Source organism: Penicillium chrysogenum (genome assembly GCF_028827035.1).
Source record: "Penicillium chrysogenum strain IBT 35668 chromosome Unknown utg000002l_segment0_segment0, whole genome shotgun sequence".
In the NCBI taxonomy this organism is placed as follows: domain Eukaryota; kingdom Fungi; phylum Ascomycota; class Eurotiomycetes; order Eurotiales; family Aspergillaceae; genus Penicillium; species Penicillium chrysogenum.
Window position 1 is genome coordinate 664,082 of NW_026622750.1, and position 24,389 is coordinate 688,470.

The window sequence follows — 24,389 nt, forward strand, 5'->3', positions numbered from 1 at the left end:
CTCCAAAACATAGTACTCTAATTGGCCTAAAATCCACGCACGTGATTCTCTTTATATTTTGAAGAGGGTCGGTCAGTAACTACAACATATAGAAGGTACCAATCTAGGGTGTCCAATCTAGCATTGACTCCTCAAGTTGCATATATACACGATCAATAACAAAGTATTAGACGGAGGAACTGCACTTGTACTCTTCATATTTCACATCCAGTTCTTCAGCCCTCAGTCTATACATGCAGGCCCCCTTATCAACCCCCATCTCATGAAATATACGGATTTTTGGGCGGGTTATACTGCGGCCTAGACTGGCGGATCCCAAAGATTACAGAAGGAACAATAATAACGACCAGAAGAACAACAGCCACCATAGCCGAACCAAAGATGATCCACTCCCGCCGACGAGACTTATGGCGCATGACCGTCCGTGTCACAGACTGTGACTCCAAATCTTGCTTCCCTTCAGTAGCTGCTGCAGACTGTGGACCACTTGCATCTGCCTGGTTTCTGTCTGCAGCTCCGGCTCCGACGCCAGCTCCAGCCTCAGCCTGCTTATCTGTGTATTTGTCGTCGGGATATTGATTGACCTCCAGGTTGCAGTCCCGGTCGCTAAACTCGAGTGTGCAGTCCCGATCACTGACCTGCAGGGTGCTGTCTCCGCTCATGCTGTGTTCGATGGTTTGTCGAGGTGGGTATGATGCTGCCACTTCTTTGTATGTGTCGGGGTATGGGGGGCTTGGGGCATTTTGCCGGAGCGGATTGTGTGTTTCGAGCGACATCTTTTCCATTTCGAGTAGTTGTTTCTATGCTTTTTTCTGTTCTGGGGGAAGGTTAGCAAACTTGACCCCTAAGGAGTATAGTTGGGTATTGGGTTTGGATACTTGATACAAGATTGCGGTGTAGCAAGAATGGGTATCGAATGCTGAATAACAGAGAACTAAATACTCTGTATTATTTGATCAGAGCACAGGTCCTGCTGAGCACTGGGGTATTGCAGGGGGAAATTGAGGCATTGATGTCTCCCAGGACTGAGATAGATGAATAAATGACCCCTTGGGCAGAACTGCTTGGCCTGCAACAGCATGCGCTTGGGTCATATGCTGGAGAGTCCAACTATCGATGGTCCTGCATTGAATTTTGTTGTCCCTTGATTGCAATTGCCGTATGCGGGTGGCACTAGTCTGTTCTGTCGAAGCTGCAGCTGATGTATCAGATCTCGTCAACCGCCCTAGGAAATGGGCATTGAGAGGCAGCAGGGAATTTTGATTACTTTCTGGGAAGATTAGATGATGGATGACTTCATGAAATGGCAATTCTAAGTCTAATTGCTAAAAGTTTTGTCTCGTTCGAGGAAGCTGTGGAGTCCTGTATATATAGTTTTTCAATTTCTTTCTTTCTAGCATAAGCAACATAACTACCGAATCACGCAAAATCTCATTAGTATCGATGTTGATGCAATGAAGCAGTTCTTATCTGCGGTTAGTCTTCTATTTGATCTACATTGCAGGACAAGGCATTTTTGTGAAGGGTTGAGATTCATATGTCGAGGTCTTGGTCGTCAGGCATCACAATTGTCGAAATGCCGGCTTGTAGACGTCTGTCTATGGATAGGTCTTAGACACATATTTGACCATGAAGTGTTGTTTACTAGGTGGTGAGGAACTTCAGATCTACATATAACTCCGAAATAGATGATATACCACGGCGTCCCACGTGCCTGTCTTCACCAGAGCTTAAAAACCAACGAAGAAATGCGAAGAAAGAGGTATGGAAATCTTTTATACAGAGGCTATGTCACATGCGCGGGTGCAAACGAAGACCGAGATGCCATAATAAACAGGAAGAAGACGGAACTCCTGGTAAGAAAAACAAATAAAGAACAACGGAGTCAATCCCGGAGATCAAGCGGAGCGAGCACACGCATCAAAGCCCGGCAGAGCATATCCCAGACATGCCACGAAGATCACCCCCAGGCTGGAGATTCCGAGACCGAACTCCCATAAAGGAGAGGTAGCACTCCCAACATTTATTCCTTCGACTCAACCTCACCCTCCTTAGCGAGCTTATCATTTTGCTTCTTAGCAAGACTGAGCTTGGAAATCGCCCGCTCCAAGACCTCAACACCGTCCTTCCGGAACTGCGTAACCTTCTTCACATTCAACCTCGTGAGTGAGTGCACGAGATCACGGCCCTGCTCACGCTCGCGCGCCACCGTCCGCGCCGTCATGGCGAAACGCATGTCCTTCGGCCCGTCGACTAACTCTAGAATGGCAGTGGGTGCCTTGACCTGGGGTTTAGGCTCGCGGATGGCGTTTTTGTCGCCTTTCTTGGCCGAGAAGTACTCGTTCTTTTCGCGGGGTTCTACGCGCAGGACTCGTGTGTAACCGCCTGGTCGGTCTGCGTAACGCTCGCGGAGGGGACCGAAGAGTTTGGGAAGCATTTCATGTGGTGTCTAGGGAATGTTAGTGTTGTAATTGGGCTGTTGATTTTTTTCCCAGGAGAATGATAGATTGAGAATTGCAGCAATTCGTCACGGATCTGGTGAACCCATGATCTGTCGTGACTAGGCTGATCCTCGTCCTGACTGGAATAATTGGGGTGGGCTTGTTCTTCGGGAAATCGACATACGTAGAAAATCTCCAATGCTCGTCGCCGACTCGCTTCGGTGTTCTTCTTGCCCAGGGTGATCAACTTCTCGGCCAGGCGCTGGGCCTCTTTGGCTTTAGGCCATGTCGTAGTAATTGTCTCATGCTTGAAGAGGGAGGTCACCAGGTTTCGGAGCATGGCCTGTCGATGCGCGGAGTCGCGGCTTAAGTGGCGGTATCTGCTTCCGCCGCCGGCCATGGTGAGGGTTGTTTATTGAGAGGATGACAGGCAGAGAAGGAGCAAATTATTAGAAGTGAAGTGGGAATCGCAACGCCAATGGCCAAACCAAGGTGTTCCAGTCGCTGAAATGAAGGAGAGAGGATGTTCGGCCCAGAAGAATTGTCGTAGCCAATCGGAGCTCTTCCACCGCCTGTCCGACTTCGGTTTTCCGCGCTCTTCTTGTTCAAGGACATTCAGCTTTTCGAATACATTTCAACTGAGCCTTTGAATGTCGGGAAAGGAATATCCATAAAGTCGTGAAATACCGTGCCACTTGTCGCATTTTCCATCTACCCCCGCGAACAAATAGGCAGTCCGGCGATTCCAAACACCACGACAAATATGGGCTTCTTCACGGGTTTTGTACGAGTTGCTATCGAATCTCTATACAGGAAACAAGGACTAACTTCAGTTCGCTATCGAATAGCTTGGCGGCTTTGCCTTCACCTCATCCGTTCTCTATATTACCATCCAAGTCCACCGCTCAACACGCATATCTCAACGCAATGCCATCCACGCGCAAGTCGAGCAAATAGACTGGTTGACCTCCTCTTCTGGCGCCTATGACCGGCGCTTCCTACCAGAAGATGTGCCAAGGTGGCGGCGCGAAGAATTGGAAGCGCAGAAACAAACCGAGCCGACTATGAAGGAGATACTGAAGCATAGGTGGAATAAGGAAGTGGAGGTCTTGACAAGGAAGGCTCATGAGACAAGATGGGAGGACGTGAGGGATGCTGCTGCGGAAGGCTGGAAGGCTGCTGCACGAGTGGTTAAACGGGAATGAAGGATCATTTTGGGGCTATAGCTAAGGCTTGGCTCAGGGATCTTTGGATGTATTATCATGTCTGCTTGTTTGGGTTTGATTTTGAGCACCGGAGTTTGGATACCCTTGATTTAGTCATGTCGTAATTTACATGTATTAGCATTATGATTCCCCCGAGGGATATTGTAAATGCGTCCAGCGCATCCCCAGAACGGATAGAGATATCAATGCGGTGCGCCAGGATTCGGTGATGACCCGATCAATCCTAGGACTTTCGCAATAGCCCGCTGGAAAATAAAGAGAGTGAAGGAAATGCAGCAAAGACCGGCTGCAGCTGAACCGACTGGAAGATCCAGGAGGTCAACTCGTCTGAGTTGATGACGGCGCAGTTGTCGTGACACTCTCCGAATCACTCCAGATGTCCTTGCTTTCCCGCTCGACGGCGCGCATAGCCTGAGCCACCTCCTCCAGTTTAGCGACAACATCCAAAACCCCCTGATTGACCCGATCAAAGTACCGATCATTAGCCTCGCGGCGCTTTCGCGCAAGATGAATGTCGTTCTCCGTCTCGCCGTCCAACGTGCGGTGCGATACCGAACCGCGGCCTGCGCTGATTTCCGTCGCTGTATCATACTGGGCTTTCGACTCTTCAGTACCTCGCCGTGCCGAACTGGGTTTTCCACTGGCTTCATCAGCACCGCTGTGGCCGGGATCCACAACTTCATCGTCTGCCTCACTGCGCGCCCATGCTTGAGCGAGCTTCAACTGTTTCATGCGTAGATCTTCCAATGCTTCAGAATGCTTCGCGCCGAAGACATTCTCGCTCGTCACAGCGCTGAGTTCCACTTCTGACAGGGCGCTCTGCATCTCCTGCCAGATGGCATCGGCTCCATCTACATCATTTTTGGAGGGACGGCGCGATACAAACGGTGATAGTAGGCTGGACTTCTCCGGAGTTTCCCCGTCGGCTCCACGAGGTGACCGGTTCCGATGCAGGGGTGGAGGTTGGCTGCCGGAGGCAGTGGCTAACGTTGAGGCTGCCGGTGGTACGGGTAAGGAGATATTAGAGGCATTGTGTGATGGTGGGCCTTGAAATAGTGCTGGAGGAGGCAGGCGCTGAGGATTTGTAGGCTTTCTTGACAAATCCATTTTCAACAAATGTACTATGGAACAACAGATATTCAAGCATTCGAACGGGGATGATACAGCTGATAACCTTATCGTTATCAGTTAGATGACATAATCAGAGGTGGGGGCTACGGCTGTCCCGTGACTCGCTTAGGGCTAAAGCGCACAAAGTCACCTGAGGTACATCCGAAGCGTTGTGGTAAGGGAAATCCGGAACTCTTCGACTTTTCGACAATCGACCCTCAGCCCCTTTGGCCGACAACACCCCTCCCAGTCGGTACGTATTCGATATCCTGCTGTTTCCCCTGCATTGTTGTGGTTTTCGGAAATATTTTATTCGTGGCACTGCGAGATCCCTCGTCAACGATCGCATCCATCACGCACAAAATATCGGCCTTCTCCAAACATCGAACACGCATCGAAAATACCCGCAACCAATACCAGCGTTGCACTCGACACGAGGCTAACATTTCATTTTCCTTCTCGTTCAGTTGACCGTCGAACACATAATCCGCCAACATGGGTAAAGGACAGCCCCGTGGTTTGAACGCCGCCCGCAAGCTCCAGTCGCACCGCAAGGACCAGCGCTGGGCTGATGACCACTTCAAGAAGCGCCTTCTCGGAACCGCCTACAAGTCCTCCCCCCTTCGGTGGTGCTTCCCACGCCAAGGGTATCGTCCTCGAGAAGGTCGGTGTTGAGGCCAAGCAGCCCAACTCCGCTATCCGCAAGTGTGTCAAGGTTCAGCTCATCAAGAACGGCAAGAAGGTCGCTGCTTTCGGTGGGTAACCCCGTCCCTTACTACTATCGCTGCGACGTGTTGGAAAGGTCTACACGAGTTGGAATTACGACAAGATGGAAACCGTCAATGCAACTACCACAAACATGTGCTAACTCGCATGTTCCTACAGTCCCCAATGACGGTTGCTTGAACTTCATCGATGAGAACGACGAGGTCCTGCTCGCCGGTTTCGGTCGCAAGGGTAAGGCCAAGGGTGATATTCCCGGTGTCCGTTTCAAGGTCGTCAAGGTCTCCGGTGTCGGTCTCGCCGCTCTCTGGAAGGAGAAGAAGGAGAAGCCCCGCTCTTAAACAACTCGACGCGTTCTGTTCGAAATAAAAATATGCAGCGACCGGGAGCCTTGGAGTGTGGAAACGGTGTCGGACGGAAAGCCCGCCTCATCAGCGCCTTGATTTCATGAGATATTTTCTTTTTTGGGGAGTCCCCCGGCGGGCTTTCGTCCGGAATGTGGTGGATCCGCTAATTTGCGAATTAAACACGATACAACCTCCAAAAAGATTATGGCGCCATGACTTTCTATTTTTTCCTCAGGTTTCTGACCTTGCCGTATACTGTTTGGTTCCTTGGCCCTTGCTAGACTTGTCTGGTGAGGATCCAAAGTAGAGCGTAGGGTATGATATTGGGTGAATATGGCTTCATGAACATGGAATGACCAAAATCTACAAGTTCTTGGGGTACATAACTCGATCTCCTTTGCTGTGGAGTTGTCTATGTCTGGGGGTTTGATCTGTACATCTAGGCCTTCAGCTCCTTTCCCCATTGGACATGTGGAGTTGTCTAGTGATTGCAATGGTCACTATATATATGTGTACCGACTCTGTATAACTGGTATGAAAATATATATCTAACCTACGCCCTCTGCAGTAAGAGGAGTTCCTTGTTACTATCCTTGAATAGACCACGATGTTAGCCCATTTTCCTAGGGTCGACATATGAAGGTCCAATATCTTCGTGGTCTTCCGAACAGAGGGGCTGAGAAGGGTGAAGGCCTGAGAGAAAAATATAGAAAGAAAGAAACCTAAATAAAAGAATGAGATCAATTGCTACTTGGATGCTCGCGGATTGATTTTATACACGCATACATCTATATTGACTGGCCTTTCATGACATAAGGGTTTTGCATCCAGTCGAATGTTAGATAGGCATATGCGAGACTTTATATTGCTACTAGCGCTCGAACATATCTATCTATACCATATCTATCTATACGCCAGGCGAAGGTCAATTACAAGTTTATATATGCTAGAGTCTAACGCAGCGGCTATTCCTAAACATTGGCGGAAGTAATAAAATTTAGTTATTTTATTCATTACTTCTGCGTATCAGTCGTCAAAGTAATTCCTCGGGTATCGTTCGGGCAAATGTCCCTCAAATGGTTCTTTTTTTGTTGATTTTGATGAGCTGTTTGACACAATTGCCTAATCCAACTACTAGTTTAGAAGCTAATATCTTCTTTGCGGTAGTGGTCTGACACAATGCGGTAAAGGTATGATGGGGCGTGGCCACCGCTGGAGTAAGAAAAGCAAAGTTAGTATATGAAATGAGACCAGCGAGTGGGGTGGGCGCTTGAAACTTACAGGTTAGTGATGTAAAGATCGACAAGCTCTGCAGGAACGTAGTCATAGATGGGGTTTTGGACATCGACCAGGTCGACAAGATCACCTTCCTCGTATGGGAGGACCTTGCTTGGGTCACCGTATTCAATGAGCGAGTCGAAGTCAAATGGGTAGACAGGGCTGAGCTTGTAAACGCCGCTCACGACCACGACGGGGGTCTGGTGGACCTTGGCAGCACGGGCGATGACACGGGTGCCAGCTGCGGCGACAAGGCCGCCGTTGGCAAGGACGGAGTGTGTGCCGAGAATAACCTTGTTGACTCGTGACATGAGAGCGAATACGGCAGAGTCCGGGATGAGGATGACGGTGATGCCGTGCTCGATCAGTGGCTTTTGGAAAGCCTCCAAGCCGAGATTGTCATCGTCGCTGACAGCGCTACCACTGACTGTGGCGTGTGTAGCCTCGTGGTTATTCGGGTAAGACTCGGCGTGAATTACGGTGAACTTTCGCTTTGCGGCGGCTTTGAGCAAGAACTTCTGGACAGTGGTCGAGGATGTGTGGGTGAGGATGATTTCGTTAGAGTGGATGTGGTCCAATGCGTAGGCAGCGATCTGATCGTCCACCTGGCCGAGTTCATCAATGATCTCGCCAATACCCTCCAGTACTTCAGCTCGGACGTCTTTACTTGGGCCGTGGCCAGTGAAGCGTCCACTCGGGGAGGAGGATCCCGGGGTGCTGGGAAGTGAAATCTCGGGTTCAGGATGGGAAAGAAGGCTGAACATAGAGGTCAGAGGAGGGCGAGAGGATCTGTCTTCGGCTCGGAAGGAAGGGGAGTCGCGATCCAAAGGCAAGGATGCATCTATGAATCTATGAGTCACTGCGTAGATATTTGGACGAGGACTTGGAACTCACCGTCATAAGCCCGGGGTGTTTGTGGCTGGCTTTCTGAGCCGATGTCGCTGAGAGCGAATTCAGCGTCGCGATCATCTTCAGCTTCGTCACGAATAAGACCCAGGACCCGGCGCACAATATTGCCCACAACCATCTCGCGCGGTTGCGCAGCCATCAGGCGCCTGCCCACACTCTGCACCCGCTCAATAAGCTTTGCCGAATCTGTTGTGCGACATGCGGAGATCACACTCCGTAGCAAATAGGCGGTTGCTGTGGCACATGATCGGGAATGGCGGATTTGACGTCGCTTGAGCAATCTGATTGAAATATACTATGTTAGCAAGTTTGATCGTCGGCAGGAGTAGCCGCCATGACCTGGAGTCTCAAGATACGCACGAAATCAGTGTCTCAATAGAGGTATCGATCGGGTTTGTCTTGAGGCACTTGAGGAATGAGCCTAGGCCCGGCGTCAGGGCCAACGAGGAAGACGGCATGAGGAAGTGGGATGTTGGGAGGAAATCTGCTTGGCGTCAACGGGGATTGAGAGAAGTGTGTAATGTCAAGAAATAAACATACCAAGATTCAGATTCAGATCGCACTACGTACTGTCAATAGGAAGTGTTTAATGTTCAAGAGATTCTCAGATTCTCACAAGAGCGTGTGAGTGGGAGAGACAAAGAATGATTTTCTGCCGTTCGATCTTGTCCGCTTCCCCACACTCATTGATCCTCGCTCTATTGTCTCGGCTTCAGACATTCTTATTGGTGTTCTTCCAGTTATCGCATTTCTATTATTTCCTTTATGTTTTCGTATAGCTTTTTATCGGCTTTGAAACTTGTGGTATAAATCGGATTTGGAGTTGCGGAAGTACTTCCGAGGCACGGGTGACTGGCGCATTGAGGTTAGAACAACAGCTTACACCTCCTTGTGATCCCCCTCTTTCCCTCAGACTACCCTCAGACCCCTACACACTTATCTCATGGACCGCTTTAAGTGGCTTTGATGATTTACTCACGATCCATTTGTCAATAGATCGCTGCGCCCCTGTCTCCCGTGACGCCTTAAGGGAAGATGAACTCGCTGAATATCCTGTCCTCGCGAGTCATTGGCCAATCTTCCAGCTCTTCACGCCATAGATCGCAGTCTCAAGGCGACGGCAAGCGTGCACCTCTACCGTCAGACTTCTCGAAACTCCGATCTTATAGCGAGGATAACTTTCGGTCCCTCGACCCCACCGAGAAGAGCTATAACGACGGACTGCCCGTGGGCGAAGATAGAGAGGAGGATGCCCCATATGACTTAGATGAGAAGACGCCGTTACTGCATGAAGCTCACAAGAATGGCACGCTCACTGCTCGAAGTACTTGGCGACTGATTACCCAGCGATTTTTCGATGCGATCACGGAAACCATCAAATTCATCCTATCTACGATTGCTGCACCCGGTGTATATTTGGCTCAGTGCTTCCAAGCCGACGATGGTCACTACTCGCTCCTTGCGCCTGTCCGGAAATTGCGGCGCTCCTCTGCCGACCCAACGATCCGGTCGGCTAAAGGGGCCACCCGGGTAGAAGGTCGGCGTCGCAGTGGCTCCACCCGGAAGCTCCGACCTCAAGGCTCTCACGAATCCATTGTATCAACAACCTCAGAGTCTGACACGGATCGACGGCATGTCAAGAATCTCTCAAGTGGGAGGAACCGACCTATCAAGACAAAAGGCCATGATCCAGACCCAATCCCAGAAGGGGAAGAGCACGAGCACACGCCCCGTCGGTCTATACGAATCAAGCTTCATAATGAGGAATCTCTCAAGAGACAGCGACAGCGAAGATCCCAGAGTGCAGATTTAGGACATCCAATGCCCGAGGGCGTCTCTCGAGTCCAAGGGGCTGTTCACCTGGATAGCTTAAAGTCCCCAACCTCTCCCAACATTCATCGCATAACCAAGTACCCACACTCTCCAACCCCACCGCGGCCACTGCTTCCACCACGAGTACCTTCATATACTGCACCTCCCCGCAATGCCAGAGCCCCGCAGAAGACCTTGGTGCTGGATCTCGACGAGACGCTAATCCACTCGCTCGCTAAGGGTGGCCGGATGTCCAGTGGTCACATGGTCGAGGTTAAGCTCTCGATACCCACGACTACTTCATTGTCCCCGGGTGGACCGCAAACGACACTGGGCCCTCAGCATCCAATCCTGTACTATGTCCATAAACGGCCACACTGCGATGAGTTCCTGCGCAAGGTCAGCAAGTGGTATAAGCTTGTCATCTTCACGGCCAGTGTCCAAGAGTATGCCGATCCTGTCATCGACTGGCTCGAGCAGGAAAGAAAATACTTCCAAGGCCGCTTATACCGACAACATTGCACATTTCGTAACGGGGCATACATCAAGGACCTGAGTTCTGTGGAACCGGATCTGAGCAAGGTCATGATTCTGGACAACAGCCCGATGAGTTATATTTTCCACGAAGGTAATAATTAACTTTATCTATCTGGTGCGCTCGAGCTAATCACCATTGCCAGATAATGCGATTCCCATCGAAGGCTGGATAAACGACCCCACGGACAACGGTCTGCTCCACTTGGTTCCCATGCTCGAAGCTCTACAATATGTCACGGATGTCCGAGCTTTGTTGGCACTTCGCCGCGGTGAACTCGAATCATGATCGTTATTCGCGTTCATGTTCATGAACGCGCATGTAGGTGTATAAGGGTTTTGTGTTTTAGAAGCGATGTCCAACCTTCCGGCATGAAAATAGGAAAAAAAAGAAGATATCAAAGAGCAATGAAGGATTGGACACTGACCGACACGATATGCAAGCGTAATTATTCATAATGGCATTCGATGTCTTGTTTTGTCACTAGGAATGGAACGGAGATCAGTACATATGACTTTGACTTTGCTTGATGATTATAGTTGCCTTGGTTAAATACGTATTTCGAGAAGCCTGTTTTTCTATCTTAAACCCGTTGATCCCAAGCAACAAAGCCATGCCACGATTTGCGGCCATTGTCTCTGCTGAATATCAGCTGCAGTAATATGGAACCCAGAAGGTTAGCCATTTGTGAAGGGTGCGGCACAACGACCTGAAACACAGAAGTTTATATAAGAGATGGCAGACACGCTGGGCCTTTTCTTTCGCAGCACTGCGAAGTAAATTGAGTTGGTTTCCTCGGAAACCAACCTTCCAGGAAGTGATGTATGATTGGTAATACAATCTTGGCTGCATTGTGCCCAGCCCTGGAGGTTGTCATCCCTGCACAATGTGCTTCGTAATGCTGTCTTGGCGGAACTGCTGCTGAAGCGAGACAGAGCCCAGTTTTACCACCAGCACTCCTGACACTGAAGCCTACACCGAAATAACAGGCCTAGACATCGAGACATTCTGGGAATAAGGCGCGCTCAGTGGTTTCTGCCTTCCTATTGTTGGATTTGCGCCATGACTGCCCCTGTTGCAGGAGGCGTCGTAGGGCGCTGAGCTAAATTCTTAGCGTAGCGGGTTGTTTTTGACTTCTGTTAAGGCTTCTGTCTCAGATTTATAAGACCTTCCCTTCCCCGTTGATCTCTTCGAATGGAGCAAAACATATGCAATGGACTATTTAGCTGATTTTACTACATATGATACATCATTTGTCACTCAGACAGGCGTCCAATGTTGTCGTGGATACCCTCCTTGCTGATTACCTCCCCTAGGTAGGTACCTAGGTACATACATTCGGATTTAAGGTCAGTCAATTTATGCTTCGTCCGGGTGCTTACCGAGTGGGTCACAACGTGGTAATTTGATTGGCGGAACCAGCCTGAGCTTCAAAGGCCAAAAGCTAAAAAATCAAGACGGGATCCACCTGGCACTCCAATGGTGAAAGTAACCTCTTGGCCATGACGTACAATAAGCAGCCTGCATGATGCTAAGAGGTGATAGGAGATAACTAGCAAAGACATGTAGAGCTAGCCTCCTTGGCGCTTAAGGCGTCAGTTTTTGGGGCTTTAACATTGCCGAGGAAGAGCCGGGGACGAATAATATGTCCTTCAGCTCTTATCATTCTGGGCGCCCAAGCTAGAAGGTTTTCCAAGCATGAATTCAGATGAGTCCCAACGGCCAATCGGCAAATTGTTCATCCAGTGTGCGTTTCTTGGTATCCAAGCCATGAACCACACGGGATTCGATTCCGGCTCTCTCCTCCTACCGGAGCTCAAGTGGCGCTGTTTCTGTAAGGTTACATGCACGACCAGCCATCCCTATGGTACATTTCGCTTGGTCTTGGATACGACTAGAGCATATGTCGAGGGACGCAAGTCTTCTCCATTTACCTCCAGTTGATCTTTCGCCATTGTGCATAATCTAGTGTGGGGTATATAAGGACGATGTCTATCCGCAGGCGGACCGCGCATCGACGCCGCGCCGGAGACCAAAGGTTACGATTTGACGAGAATGGCACATTCCAAATATCGGTTTTTAGTGACTTGCATTTTGCTGAAGGTACGATCACAGACTTGAACCATTGTTTGGGGATACTAACTATATTCAAAGATGATGAAGAGGACCACAAGACCACAGGGGTGATGAGAAGCGTTCTTTCTTCAGAAGAAGCGCAACTCGTGGTACTTAATGGAGATTTAATCTCTGGCGAGGCAACACAAAGCTCCAACTCCACACTTTACGTTGATCGGGTTGTTGCTCCACTAGTCGACCTTGATTTACCATGGGCGTCAACTTATGGGAATCATGACAGCGAGATTAATCTCGATCCCAAAGAGTTGTTCCGTCGAGAGACAGAATATCGAAACAGCTTAACCCAGAGAGACATTCTGGATCCCGCTGCCGGCATCACAAACTATTACCTGCCAATATTTCCGCATGGGGCTTCGAATGACAGTATCCCCGTATTTATCTTGTGGTTCTTTGACAGCCAAGGTGGTCATTATCCCTTGACAGAGAATGATGATGGAAAAGCAACCAAGAGGCAGAATTGGGTAGATGACACAGTGAGTACCACGGCGTTGATGAATCATGCCTGATCCGATGAGTTGGGAATTGAGTTTTCACATACTGACTTATTACAGGTTATTGAATGGTTTGTAAAAGCGAATGCAAACTTAACATCTACCTATGGGCAGACGATCCCATCTCTAGCTTTCGTCCATATCCCAGTTTATGCAATGCGTGCTTTCCAGGAAACTGGCGTTAGCCCAACCACCGAACCAGGAATCAACGGAGAACGAGTCCAGCAGCAAGGCTATGAACCCGATTCTGGCTACCATTATCAAGACTTCCCATTTATTAACGCTCTGCTGAACACCACGGGGCTGGCGGCGACTTTTAGTGGCCATGATCACGATAATGACTGGTATGGATGACACTACCCTAGATATTCTGTATTCGGTTCAAGAAAACCCACGAAAGAGCTCACTTGGCTAATCCTTTTCATTTCGATAGGTGCTTCAAGTGGGATAGTAAGCTTCCCGATCTCAACGTGACGGGAAATGGTATGAGCATGTGCTACGGCCGGCATACAGGATATGGAGGGTATGGCGATCGGGCGCGTGGTGGAAGGCAGATTTTGTTGGATGAGCGGTTGCTTGGGGATGATATCCGGACATGGATTCGGATGGAAGATGGATCGGTTTCAGGCGATGTTCATCTCAATGCGACGTACGGCCATGATCATTATGGACTGGCGGAGAGGAGTATCATCAACGGGCAAAATGGTGGTCTTTCTCCTCCATGCTTGGGTGTTATTTATTTGTGGATATGTGTCTTTTCTGGGCTTATATCTGGGTTTCATTTATGGTGAACTGTTCAATTATTTCTGTCAATAAAAGTGTGCGAGGAATAATAGTCTGTTTAGTTGAAGGACCGTCCACGGTTTACTCTTAGAGAATGGAGTGACGCAGTTCACCTTGCGCTTGAAGATGACTGGCGAGGTCGAGAGACTCGAGCAAGATGCGAGAAAATAGTATATATTTGTAGCAAAGCTCTTGAAATTGAGATATGAGTCGATGTGGGGCCGAATGGCTGTTATTGGATGTACTCTGTACATAATTTGTTTAATTTGTACCTGGCGGGTTAGCTGATAAGAGCGAATCATTGTTATTTGAAGAATGTTCTTATCTGCTGAATACGGTAGTAATTTGGTAGTCATGCTTCACAAGTGTTCGCCCCTTAGCTCACATCAATCTGTATGTAAGTTGTGGTCGCTGATCCCCCTATGGCAACCAGCCGTTTTGCCTCCGTCTTCCAGGGGATATCATAAGAAGGTACTCCGTGCTCAGTATAACATAGGTTATACTGACAAATGGCCTGGACGTCAAAACAAAAGAAACCCCTGACTGTTCCTTAGTGGAGTTGACACCACAGCCCTTTTGATCGTCAAAAAGAAAAAGAAGAGAATTGGCTCTCCCGCCTCTGACGTCAGAGCCCCTGGACCCACTATTTCGAGGTGATTTTCCCAATGCGGTCATCTGAAAACGGAGATATATATTTTAGACAGAAAACAGAAGAGATTGTGTGATTTAAATAATTTTGGGAGATTGGAAAGGAAAAGTATTATCTCGGGTTAGGAGTTTATCACTTGGCATACGATCTAGGGAGATAAACTGGTGTGAAACATGATATTGTATACTACTAATATGTTATAAGTGCATCAATCATTGAATCTCAAAGCCAAGAAAGTCCAAGTTCCTTGGTTGATCCGTTAAATTGCTTGTCTTACACGCGTCTGGCTTGGCATCTGCGTGGAGAGTGGGGAAACTAAAAGCCCTAACCCGTCCGAAAACAAAAAAGTGCCTATATCATTCGACATCATCTGTCGATCTGTCGCTTTCACCCGCTCTATCCCTTAAAGAATATGATTATTTTGATCTGCTGGTACTTATGTCCCAACCATGAACTGTTCAACTGTACGGAGTACAGTATACGTATACAATCGATTTCGGCCTATATTCGGCTCAGCCGGTGGCAACATGATAGATCGACTGATTGATCGTCGGGTCTTTACAAAAAGCAACCAGCAAAAGCAACCAGCAAAAGCTTGCAATTTCTCTCAACCCCACAGAAAAAAGTGGAGTAGGCCCTGAAAACTATTTTTAATATGGAGCTTTTGGGTTGGGGGTCTTCCATACATCATTGCGCCGCATCCCCAACCTCCGAAACTCCCTTTGACAAGCAAGGTCTCGCCCGCTTTTCACCTCGAATCGCAACTGTTTCCCATTTTAGATCGATACTATCTATGATTGATCTAAGCCGAAATGCGCTTGTCCGGAACATGGTCTATTTCTAATGGCCTCATCGCAACGCTCCTCTTTTCAACGTTGACGCCTGCGATCGAATTAGACCTCAACGATGAACGTACGTCACGGATACTCGAATTTAATTTTTTCAATATAAGGTGTCACCGGACTGACTTCTCGACCACTGGACAGAATCAATCAAAGATGCCGCAAGTACGAGTACTTACTCCATGATGGGATGGTATTACGGCAACGAAACTGGACAAATCCCTGGCTCTTTCCCCGAAAAATGGTGGGAAGGATCTGCTCTTTTCCTCGCACTGCTTCAGTACTGGCACTTTACGGGCGACACGACCTATAACTCTTTGATGAGCGAAGGAATGCAGTGGCAATCGGGCGAAGAGGGTGACTACATGCCCAGCAATTACAGTAGTTATCTGGTGAGCATATATATTCCAGACCACCGTCCAAGATTAGTTCTCTGACTATTCTCGAATCTCTAGGGAAATGACGACCAAATGTTCTGGGGTCTTGCAGCCATGATGGCCGCCGAGTTGAAATTCCCTGATGTCAAGGACGGATTCTCGTGGCTTTCACTCGCACAGGGTGTATTTAACACCCAGACCGCTCGATGGGATACAACAACTTGCGGTGGTGGTCTGCGTTGGCAGCTCTTCCCTTACCAATCGGGATACACTATGAAGAACTCCGTATCCAATGGCGGTCTGTTCCAACTCGCTGCGCGCCTCGCCCGCTACACGGATGATGACAAGTACTCAAAATGGGCCGAGAAGATCTGGGACTGGTCTACTTCCTCACCGCTAGTGAACAACAAGACCTGGAATGTTGCCGATTCAACGCAAATGGCAAATGACTGCGCCGACTCTGGTAATTACCAGTGGACTTACAACTACGGAGCATACTTGATGGGTGCTGTCTACATGTATAACTATGTGAGTGGGAGCCTCGATATCCGTTGCATGCCAAAATCTTCTATATGCAGTTGCTAACACTTCCATACAGACAAATGGAGACGAAAAGTGGAAGAAACCAGTAGACGGCCTCCTCGGCAAAACCCTAAAGACATTCTTCCCGAACGGGGACGTCATCGAAGATGTCACTTGCGAGCCTATCAAAATGTGCAATTTCAACGAGATCCTCTTCAAGGGCCTCACCTCGTCATGGCTTGCATTCACAACACTCTTAGCCCCCGACACCGCGGCGCAGATCAAGCCCAAACTCGCCAGCTCCGCCGAAGCCGCCGCAAAGTCCTGCACGGGAAACAACAACAACACGTGCGGTATCACGTGGTATCAGAACAAGTGGGACGGGACAACTGGTATGGAGCAAGAGATTAGCGCAACGAATGTCTTCCTTGCGAATTTGATCAACTATAACACCGGCTCGTTTGGGCCTGTCACCTCCAAGACTGGTGGAAACAGCGCCAGTGATCCCAATGCGGGCTCAGAAAATGATGATGAGAAGAAGATGAAGCCTATTACCACTGGCGACAAGGCCGGCGCCAGTATTTTGACCTTGATTTTTGTCTTTGGTTGGGCTGGTGCTGTGGCTTTCATGATGCTGGGTGGTTAGCCTGGCGGTATATTTTATGTTTCTTTTATTGGAATTGGTTTTAGAGGAGTTGGAGTTCTGAGGGGGACTCGCGTCAATGTTTGCACATACTATCTAGAATCTTATTTACTCCCTTACAACGATATGTGATACCAGTCTGTTCGGAAGGGTTCGGCGCTGTTTGATTAGAGGCGCAGTATTTAGAACGTAAGATCTCTGATGAAGTACCTTGACGAAATATCCGAAAGACGGATTGAAGGGGTGCTGATGAACCAATTTTCTTTTTACTTCCAAGCTGCGATTGTTGTTAGATTTTAAACTGATATACGTAATTGTTCAATTTATTGGGTTGAGGAGTAAGTCATCTAAATTCTTCGGACATAGGAAAGTCACGCCTAACAGCCCATATTTGGGAATTAAGGCTGATAATAACAGCAGAAATGCCCCAGCCATTGGATACTAAGATACATACATAGTCTAATTTAACTACTTAGGTATGTTGTAGGCAGTTTTGTAAGCTAGAAGGGGTTGTATTATGGACCGTGTAATATTGGCTATTGGCTTTGACCTGGCTGAGTGATATATGATAAAAAGCACATATAGAACAAGGATGAGCCCCACAGAACAATCGTCTCAAAGAATAAACTCCGTATAAAGTCATTGTTGATGGCTCTGCAACTATCTATCACGCGTGTTAAGCGCACGCGAAAGCGGTGTGGATCCGAATGGATTCGCCTCCAACCCATCAAGTCACCTACGCGTCACAGCACGTCCAGAATATGGTCGCAATCACATGGACAGATAGACAGCCAGACGCTGTACACGAGGAAAGCTACCATGTAGATGAGACTACAGCTCTCCTAGCGTCCGGCAAGACCAAGCATGGTGACGCGCCCACATCAGACACTCTGGACAGTTCGTCAGGGCCAAATGGCGACAATGACGGCAATGACGACAATGACGATGAGAAAAAGCCCTTGCCCATAGCCCAGATTCTGTTGCTCTGCTATGCGCGCGCAGTCGAGCCCCTAGCCTTCTTCTCCATCTTCCCCTATGTCAGTCAGATGGTGCAGGATAACGGGGGTTTGGCGGACGCGGACGTCGGCTTCTACAGCGGACTGATCGAGTCGATGTTCTCCCTAACGCAGGCCATCGTCATGATATTCTGGGGACAAGCAGCCGATCGATTCGGCCGCAAGCCCGTCCTGGTCTCCTCATTGTTCGGCGTGACTGTGGCGACAAGCCTCTTTGGCCTGGCAAAGACCATACCACAGATGATCATGTTTAGGTGTCTTGCTGGCGTCTTTGCTGGGACCATCGTCACCATCCGCACGATGGTGGCCGAGCACAGCACGCCCAATACCCAGGCCCGGGCGTTTAGCTGGTTCGCCTTCAGCGGGAACTTGGGTATTTTCCTGGGACCTTTATTGGGTGGTGCACTTGCTGACCCAGTAAGACAGTACCCTGGTGTCTTCGGGGCTGTCCACTTCTTCGAAAAATATCCCTACGCGCTTTCGAGCTTGGTGGTGGCGTCCGTGGGAGCCACTGCTGCCGTGTCTAGTGCCTGCTTTGTCGAAGAGACGTTGAAAAAGGAGCCGGTTACGGTGGGCCATGATGGCGAGGAGGCAGCATCCGATGTGCCGACCCAGAGCAGTGATCTATCGACATGGGAGCTCCTCAAATCGCCGGGAGTTGGTATGGTCCTGTACGCGTACGGGCATATCATGGTGCTCGCCTTTGCTTTCACGGCCATTATTCCTGTCTTTTGGTTCACTCCCGTACACCTCGGAGGGTATGGATTTACGCCTCTGCAAATTTCGTTGATGATGGGTCTAAATGGTGCCGCGCAAGCTACGTGGCTCCTCCTGGTGTTCCCCCACTGCAGAAGAAGATAGGGTCGAATGGAGTGATACGTCTCTGCGCCACTGGCTATCCATTATTCTTTCTATGCTGCCCTCTTGGCAATGTACTCCTGCGGATTGGCACGGATGGATCTGTTCAAGCCTTCTGGATTATCTTGCCGATCACGCTGGCGATCGGCTGTGGAGTCAGCATGAGCTTCACGGCGATTCAGCTCGCCCTGAACGACGTCGCACCCTCGCCGAAGGTACTTGGCACGCTGAATGCGCTGGCCCTGACTGGTGTTAGCGCGCTGAGAGCCTTCTGCCCTGCTCTCTTTACCACCCTCTTCGCTCTGGGGGCGAGGACACAGCTGGCGGGCGGCTATGCCATCTGGGTACTTATGCTCATAATTGCTTCTGGTTTATCCGTTACAGCAAAATACCTGCCAGAGCCCGAGGCGGCCCGCAAGCGCCGGAGCAGCCAAGCGAGGTGATGATGTTCGGATTGACTGAATTCTCAGCGCAGTCAAGACTGCCCCAGCGCACCATTTGGAGGAGGCCTGTTTTGTTGGCATGGGATCTTTTATTAGCACGGGATCTATAAAATTTGTAATTTTACCTGAAATTTGTTTCCTGTGGTACGTTAACCGCTGCCCACGGTATATTACATGGGTCTATCCATGATGTCAACAGAAAAAAAAAGGGATAGGGTTCATATTTGAGTGAAGATACATTCCTCATAACAGAGTACATTTCCATTTTTTACACTTTTACCAACCTCACTAGGCAAATTTGAATTCTATTTCCGCCTCATACCTACTCTCCAGAACCTCCCTGTTATACTAGCTAGACTTGCGTTTGGAGTTTTGTACGAGAGGTGCAAGGAGTAGACACGTTTTTCCGCGGCCTTATATGGGTTACTGGTGTCGGGATTTGTTCGTTTCAATCACAGGTCCCACCGAGATAATTTACAATTTCAGACCCTGTTGAACTTGATATACTCGAGGACCATCATAACCCCCTTGAAGCGGGCTCAGCAGCCTGACCTGAGCTTACGAGTATTCTATAGATCCTTGTCACTTGCGCCGATCATCGTCGATCATGACCATCTACGATGTACTGTAAGGCTGAACAATGCCTTTTTCAGAACGGCCTGATGTTATGGAAGGTAGCCAACTCAAACATGTTCCGGTGAACCTGATGCGCAACCCGTTGACAAGTAGTAGCATGTAAGGAATTTTCAGGGGATCGATTTAAATCCACCGAGGGAACGTACCAGCCCAGTATCATATTTTATTTTCTTAGTTGTGTTATACCTTTGTAGTTCTGATAGCAAGATATCCAGGCATTCCTGGACTCCTTTTGCTTGAATGCACATTTGAAGCTTGTTAATACGTATATGTACGCATACTATCACTCTTACAGTCTGCCTTCCTTCCCTTTCATAGCTTTAAACACTTCATGATATCGTTATATAGTTCTTTGTTGCTTGAATCTCATGTACTAGCTTGTAGAATCAAACAGGCTATGAGCCCGGGAATTCGCTGTTGATCTTTCACAGTCAATATCCGATCATACGTACATATGTAGTTACCTAGGCCCATATGTATGCAACACCCATTGCCAAGCCGGGTAATGTATGGGTACCTAGCAATAATGACAGTATCCACACCTCCAGCTCTGGAGAATTGCCTATTTAAGAAATATAAATAACCTCCGGTCAACAAATTGTTGCTGCCATTGAACCTGTTAGGGTGGCATTGATTTTACGCAGATATTTCTGCTAGGCGACCATCGTGAGACGAGACGGAAACAGAATTTCAATCCTTCAACAACTCTCTCCTCCACATACTCTACGGATCCTGTGAGCCAAGGAAAAAGCTGGACTCCGTACGGAGCACAGTCATGCGATACTGCCACAAGGCGGTGTACTAGGCGATATCGGACATCCCGATTTGGAAATTACGAAGTTTAAACGAAAACTTACTTTCTCTTGACTTGTCTTTTCTTTATTGGGAATCCTCACTTCTATTGTGCTCGGTGGCTCGGACTTAATAAGGGAAATATGATTCAGATACATGGTGTCACCAGCGCCAGTGAAACTCCTCATGTTTCCGAAAAAGATGCAGCGCTGGCAGTGGTGAGCGATGTAGCTCAGGAAATTGATCCAGTGGTCGAAAAAAGGGTTCTCCGAAAGATCGACTGGTATTTAATGCCTGCGATGCTCATAGGTCAGTTGTAGGAATATGCTCGAAGGAATTGTTGACTGACCCAAAACACAGGATATGGAATGGTGTACTATGACAAGGCAATCCTAGGCAGTGCCGCCCTCTTTGGTATGACGACCGACTTGGAATTATCAGTGAAAGACTATTCCACTTCTCCCCCGACAGTTGACACGTCCCGGCTCGGTTGGGCAACGTCAATCTTTTACTTTGGAATGCTTGCGGGTCTCTACCCAATGACATTTATTCTTCAAAGGTTCAACATTCGGACTGTCCTGGGTCCCGTTGTTCTTGTTTGGGCTGTGATATGTGCCGCCACTGCCGGTGTCTCAACCTGGCAAGGTCTTTATGTACAACGATTCTTCCTTGGTTTGTCTTCCTCGGCGTTGCCACCGGCTTCTCATCTGACAAAATATAGGCTTCATCGAAAGTGTCATCCCTACGGGCTTCATGACCATAGTCAGTGGGTACTACACTCAAGAAGAACAAGCTCTCAGACAGGCTTGGTGGTTTTCAGGGACCGGTTGGTTTACAATCATTGGCAGTGCCCTGAATTACGGGTTTGGTCAGATTACATCTGGATCTTTGAAAAGATGGCAGTATATCTATATTCTTGCCGGTGCGCTTACCTTCTTATTTGGCCTGTGGTGTTGCAGTATGCCGAACTCTCCAGTCTCGGCTTGGTTCTTGACCCCAGAAGAACGAATGGTCGCCGTGGAAAGATTGCGAAAGGGACAAACCGGTGTGAGGTGTCAGAAGATAAAGCTCGATCAGATCAAAGAATGTTTGACCGATGTCAAGATCTACCTAGTGGCTATCATGATGGCAGCGGCGTGAGTTCTCCCCTCTTGGTAGATTTGCTACCAAATGGAGCATGTATGTATTCTAATGATGATCTCTGCAGGTATACTATCAACGGTGCCATCTCTGGGTTTGGGCCGTTGATTGTGTCAACCTTCGGCTACGACACTCTTGATTCGATCCTGTTCCAGTTTCCCGTTGGAGGCGTTTGTGTCATTTTCATTCCGCTCTGTGGCTACATTTCTACTATCGTGCCCAACGTTCGCATACCTATGCTTATTGCCTGCTGCTTGCCTGTTATTGCCGGTTGCGTGATGATCTGGAAATCCGAATGGGGATACCGTCCCGTCACCCCAGTTGTTGGTTATGCCTTGACTGGCTTCTTTGGACCAGTGGTTAGCTTGATTATTACAACTGGAGCTTGCAACGTTGCAGGTGCTACAAAGAAGACCGTCATGGCGGCAACTGTGTTTGTGGCGTACACTGTCGGCAACATTATCGGGCCCCAGTTGGTAAAAAGCGACACCAAGGCACAACATTATCCGGAATTGTGGACGGGTATGATCATTTGGTAAGCTTCTGTCTGCCTTTCGTTTCATGATCCATCTTCTAACAAAGCATACCAAGTTACTGCATTACAATTGCCGCCGCAGTTGTGCTGTATCTAGTGCTTCGTCGAGAGAATCGAATCCGGGGACAATTAGACCTGGATGAAGTGCAGCGAGACAAGATTGCGTTTGATGATCTTACCGACAAACAGAACCCCTTCTTCCGCTATGCTTTATAGTGGTTTAGGGAGCTGACCTTTTTATGTTTACAACGACCAAGCCTTACAGTCGCCAATGGTTCTGGCGATATGGGAAGATCCGCTTCATCAAAGACCTGGTCATCGCTTCCGACACGGAATCTTGAAGATTCCGTCAAGTGGAACCCCGCAACCCCATATATTAATAAATTAATAAATACATCTATTCTCGCCTGGAAAACGGGTTTATATTTCTGTCCCAATTCATAATGGAAGATCCTAAGCAGTCTCCTGCGGTCGCACTCTGCGGTGACGATACTATATTTAGGGATCCCCGGTATGAAGTAACTTGGGAATCCGGCGATTCTGAAAACCCACGGACATGGTCGGTGTGGTATCGTGGATTTATTGTGGCATCTATGTCATTTTCAACTACTATTGTGTGAGTCTCGTTATTAGATTCCCGACTCACTTCACCCTGTGTCTCGAATATCTTGGTTGACCTCGGTTTCGCAGAGTGATATACACGACCATGTACACCTCAGGTGTTGAAGGCATACAAAAAGAATTCAACATCTCATCAAAACTTGTTGTACTCCTTGGTCTGACCACCAATCTTTTTGGGTTGGCACTAGGCTCGGTCATTCTTTCGTCCCTGTCAGAAATCTATGGCCGACGTCCTGTTTATCTCGTGTCTGTTCTCTTGTTTGGTCTATTGACACTGCCTGTCGCGTTGGCAAATAACATAGAAGCCATTTTGATCAGTCGCTTTTTTGGAGGATTCTTCGGCGGAACTATGATTGCCAGCGCGCCAGGCAGTGTCACTGATGTGACGGATGATCAGTATCGTGCTCTGGCACTGAGCTGCTGGAGCTTAGGTACCATGAATGGCCCTGTCCTTGGTTAGTGTCACTTTCGGCGTAAGATGTGATTATATAGTTTCCTAACTTTTCTTCGGTATAACAGGTCCTATCATTGGGGGCTTTGTCTACCAATACCTTGGCTGGCGCTGGCTCAATTGGCTTGTTTTGATATGTAGCGGAATCTCACTCTGTCTAATGTTTCCTGTGAAAGAGACTTATTCGCCTGCTCTTCTTCGACAAAAGACCATAAAGAGACAGAAGATGACTGGAGACCGTCGATGGTGGTGCCGCTTCGACCACGAGGAGGCCGGTTTGCAAGTGTTGAAGACCAATTTGATTCGACCCCTACGCATGGCAGTTCTTGAACCAATTTGGTAAGTAAAATTTGGCTTATATCAATTCTTAATATGTAAATGCTGATTGGAATGATCAAAAGCATTTTCTGGAATTTATACGTCGGGGTTGTTTATTCCGTGCTGTTTCTATGCTTCGTTGCATACCCAATTGTCTTCGAAGGAGCGCGAGCCTGGACCCCAGGCTTAGCTGGACTGAGTTACTGCGGCATAGGTACAGGCACAGCCATCGCTGTCGGTCTAGAGCCCTTGATCCGAAAAATCATTGCTTTGCACCCTCACGATCCGAGTACCAGCCGGCCAGCTCCAGAGGCAGCAGTGATCGCTGTCTGCATTGGCAGCGTACTGATACCGATTGGAGAGTTCTGGTTCTCTTGGACCGCACAACCATCAGTGCACTGGATTCTTCCCATTTTGGCCGGTATTCCTTTTGGATTGGGGAATGGGTTGGTATTCATCTATGCAACAAATTACATGGCCGGGAGCTATACCGTCTACGCTGCATCTGCCCTGGCAGGGAATTCGATTGTGCGATATGGTCTTGCAGGTGTTTTGCCACTTGCGGGTGAGAAAATGTACAGCACTCTTGGCGCAAATTGGGCTGGGACGATGTTGGCACTGATCGAGGTTATACTCATTCCGATACCGTTTATCTTTTATAAATACGGGCACCATATCCGATTACGAAGCCCGATGATCGTCAAGAGGGATATGGATAGCTCATGACATAACTATACTCTTTTCCAACAGCGATG

The 24,389-nt window shown here is 48.5% G+C and overlaps 13 protein-coding genes across 13 annotated transcripts; 9 read left to right on the forward strand and 4 right to left on the reverse strand.

The window, feature by feature from the left end:
* Positions 1-260: 260 nt before the first annotated feature.
* Positions 261-785, reverse strand: N7489_003851 (uncharacterized protein; the record flags this gene model as incomplete). Its single annotated transcript, XM_056709603.1, has 1 exon — positions 261-785. One exon carries the CDS (start codon positions 783-785, stop codon positions 261-263), a length of 525 nt encoding a protein of 174 aa, XP_056568024.1.
* Positions 786-2,023: 1,238 nt separating this feature from the next.
* On the reverse strand, positions 2,024-2,841 carry N7489_003852 (mitochondrial 54S ribosomal protein bL17m; the record flags this gene model as incomplete). Its single annotated transcript, XM_056709604.1, has 2 exons — positions 2,024-2,449; positions 2,626-2,841. The coding sequence occupies 2 exons, from the start codon at positions 2,839-2,841 to the stop codon at positions 2,024-2,026; spliced, it is 642 nt and encodes a 213-aa protein (XP_056568025.1).
* Positions 2,842-3,204: 363 nt separating this feature from the next.
* On the forward strand, positions 3,205-3,646 carry N7489_003853 (MICOS complex subunit Mic12 family protein; the record flags this gene model as incomplete). Its single annotated transcript, XM_056709605.1, has 2 exons — positions 3,205-3,225; positions 3,290-3,646. 2 exons carry the CDS (start codon positions 3,205-3,207, stop codon positions 3,644-3,646), a joined length of 378 nt encoding a protein of 125 aa, XP_056568026.1.
* Positions 3,647-3,985: 339 nt separating this feature from the next.
* On the reverse strand, positions 3,986-4,774 carry N7489_003854 (DUF5315 domain-containing protein; the record flags this gene model as incomplete). The annotated part of the gene is made up of 1 exon (XM_056709606.1): positions 3,986-4,774. The coding sequence occupies one exon, from the start codon at positions 4,772-4,774 to the stop codon at positions 3,986-3,988; it is 789 nt and encodes a 262-aa protein (XP_056568027.1).
* A 16-nt stretch (positions 4,775-4,790) lies between these two features.
* N7489_003855 (uncharacterized protein) lies at positions 4,791-5,300 on the forward strand (the record flags this gene model as incomplete). The annotated part of the gene is made up of 3 exons (XM_056709607.1): positions 4,791-4,854; positions 4,908-5,030; positions 5,245-5,300. 3 exons carry the CDS (start codon positions 4,791-4,793, stop codon positions 5,298-5,300), a joined length of 243 nt encoding a protein of 80 aa, XP_056568028.1.
* Positions 5,301-5,348: 48 nt separating this feature from the next.
* rps23 (40S ribosomal protein uS12) lies at positions 5,349-5,841 on the forward strand (the record flags this gene model as incomplete). The annotated part of the gene is made up of 2 exons (XM_056709608.1): positions 5,349-5,532; positions 5,663-5,841. 2 exons carry the CDS (start codon positions 5,349-5,351, stop codon positions 5,839-5,841), a joined length of 363 nt encoding a protein of 120 aa, XP_056568029.1.
* A 1,145-nt stretch (positions 5,842-6,986) lies between these two features.
* On the reverse strand, positions 6,987-8,492 carry N7489_003857 (translation initiation factor eIF2B subunit beta; the record flags this gene model as incomplete). The annotated part of the gene is made up of 4 exons (XM_056709609.1): positions 6,987-7,059; positions 7,129-7,966; positions 8,020-8,315; positions 8,395-8,492. The coding sequence occupies 4 exons, from the start codon at positions 8,490-8,492 to the stop codon at positions 6,987-6,989; spliced, it is 1,305 nt and encodes a 434-aa protein (XP_056568030.1).
* A 577-nt stretch (positions 8,493-9,069) lies between these two features.
* nemA (Nem1-Spo7 phosphatase catalytic subunit NEM1) lies at positions 9,070-10,669 on the forward strand (the record flags this gene model as incomplete). Its single annotated transcript, XM_056709610.1, has 2 exons — positions 9,070-10,474; positions 10,527-10,669. 2 exons carry the CDS (start codon positions 9,070-9,072, stop codon positions 10,667-10,669), a joined length of 1,548 nt encoding a protein of 515 aa, XP_056568031.1.
* A 1,700-nt stretch (positions 10,670-12,369) lies between these two features.
* N7489_003859 (metallophosphoesterase family protein) lies at positions 12,370-13,799 on the forward strand (the record flags this gene model as incomplete). The annotated part of the gene is made up of 4 exons (XM_056709611.1): positions 12,370-12,484; positions 12,536-12,990; positions 13,069-13,352; positions 13,442-13,799. The coding sequence occupies 4 exons, from the start codon at positions 12,370-12,372 to the stop codon at positions 13,797-13,799; spliced, it is 1,212 nt and encodes a 403-aa protein (XP_056568032.1).
* Positions 13,800-15,252: 1,453 nt separating this feature from the next.
* Positions 15,253-16,827, forward strand: N7489_003860 (glycoside hydrolase family 76 protein; the record flags this gene model as incomplete). The annotated part of the gene is made up of 4 exons (XM_056709612.1): positions 15,253-15,352; positions 15,427-15,674; positions 15,738-16,187; positions 16,258-16,827. The coding sequence occupies 4 exons, from the start codon at positions 15,253-15,255 to the stop codon at positions 16,825-16,827; spliced, it is 1,368 nt and encodes a 455-aa protein (XP_056568033.1).
* Positions 16,828-17,531: 704 nt separating this feature from the next.
* N7489_003861 (MFS transporter) lies at positions 17,532-19,141 on the forward strand (the record flags this gene model as incomplete). The annotated part of the gene is given in 2 exon segments (XM_056709613.1): positions 17,532-18,674; positions 18,692-19,141. The coding sequence occupies 2 exon segments, from the start codon at positions 17,532-17,534 to the stop codon at positions 19,139-19,141; spliced, it is 1,593 nt and encodes a 530-aa protein (XP_056568034.1).
* Positions 19,142-20,712: 1,571 nt separating this feature from the next.
* On the forward strand, positions 20,713-22,460 carry N7489_003862 (putative MFS transporter; the record flags this gene model as incomplete). The annotated part of the gene is made up of 5 exons (XM_056709614.1): positions 20,713-20,878; positions 20,930-21,241; positions 21,291-21,705; positions 21,777-22,244; positions 22,301-22,460. The coding sequence occupies 5 exons, from the start codon at positions 20,713-20,715 to the stop codon at positions 22,458-22,460; spliced, it is 1,521 nt and encodes a 506-aa protein (XP_056568035.1).
* Positions 22,461-22,687: 227 nt separating this feature from the next.
* On the forward strand, positions 22,688-24,360 carry N7489_003863 (MFS transporter; the record flags this gene model as incomplete). The annotated part of the gene is made up of 4 exons (XM_056709615.1): positions 22,688-22,860; positions 22,935-23,320; positions 23,385-23,655; positions 23,718-24,360. The coding sequence occupies 4 exons, from the start codon at positions 22,688-22,690 to the stop codon at positions 24,358-24,360; spliced, it is 1,473 nt and encodes a 490-aa protein (XP_056568036.1).
* Between the last annotated feature and the right edge of the window lie 29 nt (positions 24,361-24,389).